General features: G+C 39.8%; 1 protein-coding gene across 1 annotated transcript; it reads left to right on the plus strand.

The window, feature by feature from the left end:
* Window positions 1-528: 528 nt before the first annotated feature.
* Window positions 529-3,579, plus strand: LOC116195177 (monocopper oxidase-like protein SKU5). The gene is made up of 8 exons (XM_031524165.1): window positions 529-960; window positions 1,051-1,160; window positions 1,316-1,586; window positions 1,672-1,801; window positions 2,007-2,367; window positions 2,461-2,829; window positions 2,918-3,174; window positions 3,290-3,579. Exons 1-8 carry the CDS (start codon window positions 814-816, stop codon window positions 3,370-3,372), a joined length of 1,728 nt encoding a protein of 575 aa, XP_031380025.1. The 5' UTR covers window positions 529-813; the 3' UTR covers window positions 3,373-3,579.
* The last annotated feature ends 3,779 nt before the right edge of the window (window positions 3,580-7,358 follow it).

Consider the following 7,358-nt stretch of genomic DNA (forward strand, 5'->3'; position numbering starts at 1 on the left):
TGTCTTTTGTTATTTGAATTGATTGATATGCTCTCTCAATTGCCGTACAATAATAAATCTGGGAAAAACGTAAGAAGAAAGGCCCTGTTTTGAATAAGTTCTGGTTGTCTATCCAAGGTGTGATTTTAAGTTTGTGACAGCTTTCTAGTCGTTGTCGTCGTCGCTGCATCGAGACGAACAAGATGTAGAATTAAGCAATTATGAGGTTGTCCGAGTTTTCCAACTTTAAGAATCGTTAGACAGCAGCTTTGATATGCTCTCTTAATTCTTCACTTCGAAAACGATCCCAAAAGCCATCAGCTGTTTTTTATTCGGCCCATATTTTATGGTGGGCCGAATAGCAGATGCAGGGATGTTCTGAATGTTGTGTTCTGCTCGGCAAAGTCGAGGACTATTCGGTTATTCATTTTCCAACGCGACTAGGCATTTCTCTGTCGAGATATATGCGAAAGTAAAATGTTTTCATCTAGAGTTGAATGAACCAAAATGCAGAATAAAGCATTGTTTAAGGGCAGAAGCAGAGAATACAAACCTAGGCCGGATGAAATGTTGAAGAGAACAAACTCGCAATTCATTCTTTTCATTTTTTCCGTGTGCTCGTGCCGGCTTAGACAAGTTAACATCTTGCAGTGTTTATGCTTATTGTCCTAATCTGGCTGTTTTACTCTAAGCCTTCCTAGTTAGCTCCACCAACCTCCGTCAGCTGGCACGAAATGAGAAAGAGTTTGTACAAGGTATAAATGAAGCGGATCCCATTCCCCACAATGCGCAATAAACCAGTCTTGAAGGGCTCCTTTCCTCTTTCCGGATCTGATGTCTGTGTCCGGCCACCCTAGGTGGTCGTTCCTGTTTACGACCCTTGTAGCGGCGCTGCTCAGTGGGAACCATGCGATCGATATCTATCTCGAATGGGATGTGGCTCTTGACTACACGATTAGTCCAGTATCCACAAACCAACCTGTAAGTAAGAGCGTAGTAGTCCTTACAGCAAAAGCTGGCTTCTCTTGAGATCTTCATCTGAATGAGGATCCTACGTTGCTTGATCGACAGGTTATCACCATCAACGGAATGTTCCCAGGACCATTGATCAATGCAACGACGAACGATTTCATTCATGTGAACGTCCACAACAACTTAGAGGAGCCACTACTCTTCACCTGGTAAAGAACACAATAACAACTATAATTAAGTTCTATTCGATAAATATATTTTATTTGTTGCTGCAAAATCTCGGAACACCTCAAACTATGAAGATTTAAATTCACCGATGAGGGCTTATATTGATATAACTATTACTTGGCAATTGTTACTCTAGGAACGGGATACAGCAGAGGCTGAACTCATGGCAGGACGGAGTCTCGGGTACAAACTGCCCGATCCAACCAGGTACGAACTGGACCTACGTGTTTCAGACCAAGGACCAGATCGGGACTTTCTTCTACTTCCCCTCAATAAAGTACCAGAAGGCAGCTGGGGGTTACGGGCCAATTCGGGTCAACAATAGGAACGTGATCCTCGTGCCGTTTGACAAGCCCGAGGAAGAGTTTGACCTTCTCATAGGGGATTGGTCGTATGACAGCTACAAGGTTGACATCCTCTACCGGCATTCACTTATTTTCCAAAGACACTAACACACATGCTGGCCCTTAATTCATTCCCTCGATCTTGCAGATGATTAGGTCATCGTTAAATGACCGATTGATTGCGTCTCATATGATACCCGACGTGATACTGATGAATGGGAAAGGTCCATATGAGCACCCGATGGGGAAGGCGTACGAGTCCTTTACTGTCACCAAAGGTAATCATAGATGACTTCAACACTTACAGTCAGACTACAGATAGATTATTTGCCTATATTTTCACTGCCAAGGGCTTTTTGTCGACTGAGTACATAGTTAGAGCAATATGGGCATGCGACAGTCAGCACTCCCATAATTACATGGAGGATACTGTATAACTATCCCGGTTTTCTCAATTCAGTGATGGTTTTCCTGCTGGTGCAGGGAAGACTTACCGGTTTAGAGTATCGAATGTGGGGAGTGTGCTGAGCTTGAACTTCAGGTTTGAGAACCACAAGATGGTCGTGGTTGAGACTGAAGGTTCCTACACCAGTCAGATCACGGTGGACTCTCTTGACATCCATGTAGGCCAGTCCTACTCGGTCCTTGTCACAGCCGATCAGAATGAAGCTGATTACTACATCGTTGCAACCCCGAAATTGATCAATGTGAAAGACTCTGACAGCCTAGTGGGTAAGGGGGTCCTGCACTACTCGAACTCAGGTTTGACGGTTGATGTCTCTCTCCCCAGTGGGCCCGATCCCTTTGATGTCGAGTTCTCGATAAATCAGGCCAAATCCATAAGGTAGAATAATGTCTAAATGTATGTGTAGTTCGATTTCCATAGGCATGACATTCAATTGTTATTCACCTACATGATTTATTTTTGTACAAACAGGTGGAACATGACTACAGGGGCTGCGAGGCCAAACCCGCAAGGGACATTTAACGTGACAAACGTGACGATATCCCAGACCTTCATCCTACAGAACTCCGCGGAAACAATCAAGGACTTGCCCCGATTCGCTGTGAACAACGTTTCCTACTACACGCAGAGCACCCCGTTGAAGCTTGCAGATTACTTCTTGAATGGATCTGGAGTCTACCAGCTCGATGAGTTCCCGACACAGTCGGTCAATGCCCAGGCAGCATACGGAGTATCTGTTGTGTCCGTCAATCACAAGGGGTGGCTCGAGGTCATGTTCAAGAACAACTTGGACGTCATGGATTCTTGGCATTTAGACGGATTTGGGTTCTATGTTGTTGGGTGAGTAAGAGCAAAACAAATTGTGTAGTCCAAAATTTTGATTGTTTATCATATTAATTAAAGTAAGACTTCAACATTTGATGATAAGATTCGGAGACGGAGGCTGGACTCCAGACGCTCGTAGCACCTACAACCTGCTCGACCCTGTTGTCCGATCGACGGTCCAAGTGTACCCAGGAAAATGGACTGCAGTGTATGCCTTCCTCGACAACCCAGGAATGTGGAACCTTAGATCGCAGCACCTCAAACACTGGTACCTTGGCCAAGAGCTATACATCCGAGTTTATGACCCCGACCCTAATCCCGCCAAGGAGCGTCCTCCTCCCGATAACCTCCTCCTCTGTGGTGAGTCTGATACTCCTAAATCTTAATGTTCAACTACTATATATTGAGACGAATGTGATTAATCCTACGTACAATTCTGGCACGATTAACAAACAACTGGTAATGTTTCCAACAGGAATATTTACCGATTCTGCTGGTCCAACTCCTGGTCCTGTGGCGGCTGCACCTGCATCTCCTGCTCCTTGGTCAGGGTGGTGATCAGAGTACATAAACAAACTGACATGATATTGTTATACCCTAAATTATTTTTGCAGTTAATGCATACTGTTAAAGGTATTCTTACTATTATTACTGTAAAATAAGAGAGATAATCTGATATTTCAGTATAAAATTAAGTTGATGATATGCAATTTCTTTTCTGTTAGAAACTATGTAGCAGATAAAAGGGCATCAATGCAGTGCATGACACTCATTCTCAACTCGGAACCAAAAGCAAAACGATGATGATCGCTATATTTTTGCAAGGGTTACTTCAAAAAAATTTGCGAGTATCTGCATCAGTTGCAAATGTCGTGTTTAGTGCACCCTGGTTATCGGTACCTTACCAAGACAGTGTCGTATACACATCGATGCGAGTTCAGGTATATTATTGAGAGAGTGCATCAACTGATGGCTTTTGCAACGCTACTTTCAATCACTATAATGCATGTTGCGACTAAATGGAGATTTTCCTCTCTAAAATGCACAAATCAATTGCAAACTAGGTAGCAATTTATTGGTTACTCTATCAACAAGGGCAAATCTCAGCCTTTGGCGAGGTTATGTGCTCCCGATCCCGATCGTGGCTGGGCTAGCCACAGTCAAGTCCAGATTTCATTAGTTGCTAATTATTAGTTGAAACTAATTCTGTTTGGACGTGTCAACTTGAATCTCAACTTCTAGTTGAGTCGTGATTTTTAGCAATCCATTTTGTAATAATAAACTTTGTCGGTATGAGACAATAAAATATATAACTAAAATAGCAAAAGGTTTTTTTTAAAAAAAAACTAAAATTTAACTTTGGAAATTTATTAATTTAACTTTAGCTTCCCCCAATACAAATATATATACATGCTAAATGTAAGAATATATTATACACAGGTATTGCTTATGAACGAAGAAACAATTGAAATGGGAAGGATGCTTGAATGAATTTATCGAAGAAGAAATTTCAAAATTATTGACACTATGATCACAAGGTATCCTTTCATTGAAAAATGGCCACACGACTATTTGTGATTTCGGGTTGTACATCAACTTGTTCGGTAGCTCGGAATGAAACAGAATATATTGTGATTACTACTTATGTTTTTCTTATTCAGTTCAAATCAATTCGGTTGTATCAATACACCTTCAGATTTTCACAATTAAATAATGTAATTATTTACAAATACAATCGAAATCCTCCAGGCTTGTTCTTTTGTGCAAAAACATGTCTAAATTTACAAGTTATGAAGTTTAGAGTTAATTTTTGGCTGTTTTAACATTATTTTTTCGCTCAGACTATTATATGTACAACTAATTCTCGTTCAGGCGTCAGCTTAACTTTGACTACAAGATATTTTTAATAAATTTCGGATTCATATCACTTCAACGCTCATTGTGAGCTCATTTTATCGCTGAACCATCTTCTTGTGATTGCTGTTCTAACATTTTTAAATAATGTAATGAGCTGATAATGGGTAAAATAGAAAAAAAGAAAAAAAGATGACAACATGACAACTATATTTACTTTAGAAAAGAAGTACGAGATTGCGAGCACATAGAGTGCAGAATTTTATATCGAGAGAAGCCCAATATCAATATGATGGGCCGGAAAACTTGGGCTTATGGGCCACAAAGCTTTTCTTCTTACTTCTTTAATCCTTAGGGCATAATTACCTTGGGAAAGACATGGACATTCCATTCCAGCACATTATATTGTGATTGCCGGTTTTAGGAATAGGTGCATTTAACTTTCGTAATCGTTCGATGCCTGTAACTGAATGCATATAATGTTTTAGATTATGAGATTGGGCTCGAGAAAATTTGTGCTCCCCGATCTAGGAATTGATGTCATGATCAACTTCAATTTGAAGTACGAATGAGGTCCTACCACATGCTTTGCTAACCCTAGTAATCGGAACCTGTATAGTTACAATATTGGATGTCACTGGTTCATGGAACAATGCATCATATCATATCATATAATAGAATGTGAAACTTCGTGTTTCTTCTATATTCTTTGTCAATATGATACAACTCTATGAGGACTCGAAAATTCACTCGGAATCTCTAAAAGATCAAATATGTAGTACACTTTACAGACACATGGTGGTATTACGTTCTCAACTGAATCCAGTTAATAAAGAACCCGATGTCGCCGATCTAAGCCGAACCGGTTCACGAAACCAAAATCCTTTAATTTGTCACGCCTCACAAAATTCTCTTCTCCGCACATACTATCGGTTGAGTGAGACAAAGCCATCTATACAAACAACACAACACAGCACACATACAGAGACACGCTAAATACATTTAAGTTAATAACAGCTAATTAGGGAGATGCCTTACTTTGCCAGAATAAAAGGTTGAGGATTCGGTACAATTAAGGCTCCTTAAAATTGTCCCCCACACTCTCCCTAAGTAGTCTATTCTTGGTAGACATCGTCGCCTCAAATTTTCACAATTTATTAAATTAATAAGAAAATAAAACAACATAGAATTAAAAGATAACCCACCGATGAACGTAGAAAAGTTACTAGCTAGCATAGTTCTAGCATAAACAACATCTTTAGACAGTCAACCGATATATAAGGATGCTACCTACACTTTTTCGAGTAAATATCGGTTTCTTTTCCCCCACTCCCTAAGGGAGAGGTTCGTGGTACTAATACGATTAGGTCGAGGTGCGGATTCATTTGAAACCCCTTGGAAATTACAACATGAATGGTGTGATATATATTAGGCCTAACGGAGATAGCGAAGAGAACGGGCAGCGGCACTAGAAATTGAAATATCTAAATAAAATCGGGAATTTACCTAAAATGGCCCATGATTTAACCGTTTTGTCAAATCTATCATATGCTTTTTTTTTGTCAAATCTATCATATGCTTTTTTTTGTCAAATCTATCACATGGTTTAATTTTTGCATCAAATCTATCCTGACGTTATCTTTTCCGTCGACATCTAACGGCTGTGCTGACGTGGCGCCCATGTGGCAAGTGTGGTCCACTATCCCTCTACTTGCCACGTCAGCACGGCCGTTAGATGTCGACGGAAAAGATAACGTCAGGATAGATTTGATGCAAAAATTAAACCATGTGATAGATTTGACAAAAAAAAGTATATGATAGATTTGATAAAACGGTTAAATCATGAGACATTTCAGGTAAAAACCCCAAATAAGATCCGGTAATGACACTGAATCCCAGACGATATAGAGTGCCACTGCTACTAGACCTCATATTTTGAAATTGATAGTCTTTTTTTTTCCTCTCCAATTATAAGGAGGCACATGACTTTAGTACAATAGAATAAAAATTTTAATAATTTATTTAAGGACATAGGTAGTTCCACGACTTGGAATCTCTTGGTTGACAGACGAGAGCGTGCGCCATTATATTATATCATATTTATGAAATTGGTACTTACAGTACTCCATAATTTCTTCATTTAAATGCCTTTTTTTTATCCCATTTTACGATCCCAAGTTATCTTGCCTTATTTGATTATGAGAAAAACGACGAATAATTAAAAGGTACTTTGATTAATAGTGCTGCTTAGTGCTCTTTTTATAAAAGAAGCCAGTGAAAGAGAAAAATTGCACGCATAGAAATCACAGGATAGTAAGGATCTTTGCACATGCATTTTGCTTGTTGTGAGAGGAAACAGGACAAGGAGTGTATTCAGGGGAATTCCATTAACAAACTAATTTGAAAATTCGCCCTTCATAAGCTCTTATTCCATTCCATTCTTGCTCGTATAGTTTTCCTAAGAGAACTCAATTCGAAATAAGCTTCTGACACAATACGGTGGCGAAACACAATGACTGGACAGATCATATAAACAAAATGGTCGGTTCCGTGGTTCATTTCCAGATGGGCATTCAGAGAATTTTACAGTTCCCTCACGTGCACGGCGCGGATACGATATATACCCGAATTATCTGTTAATTATCAGCAAAGGAAAGGAGGAAGATGTAGCTAGGTTGGGCTTGTCACAC

The sequence above is a fragment of the Punica granatum genome, chromosome 2 (genome assembly GCF_007655135.1).
Source record: "Punica granatum isolate Tunisia-2019 chromosome 2, ASM765513v2, whole genome shotgun sequence".
Lineage (NCBI taxonomy): Eukaryota > Viridiplantae > Streptophyta > Magnoliopsida > Myrtales > Lythraceae > Punica > Punica granatum.

Coding starts and splice junctions, on each gene's coding strand:
- LOC116195177 (XM_031524165.1), top strand. CDS start 814: ATGTCTGTGTCCGGCCACCCTAGGTGGTCGTTCCTGTTTACGACCCTT. Junction 1,587..1,671: donor GGTCGTATGACAGCTACAAG/GTTGACATCCTC, acceptor TCGATCTTGCAG/ATGATTAGGTCATCGTTAAA. Junction 2,830..2,917: donor TTTGGGTTCTATGTTGTTGG/GTGAGTAAGAGC, acceptor TTTGATGATAAG/ATTCGGAGACGGAGGCTGGA.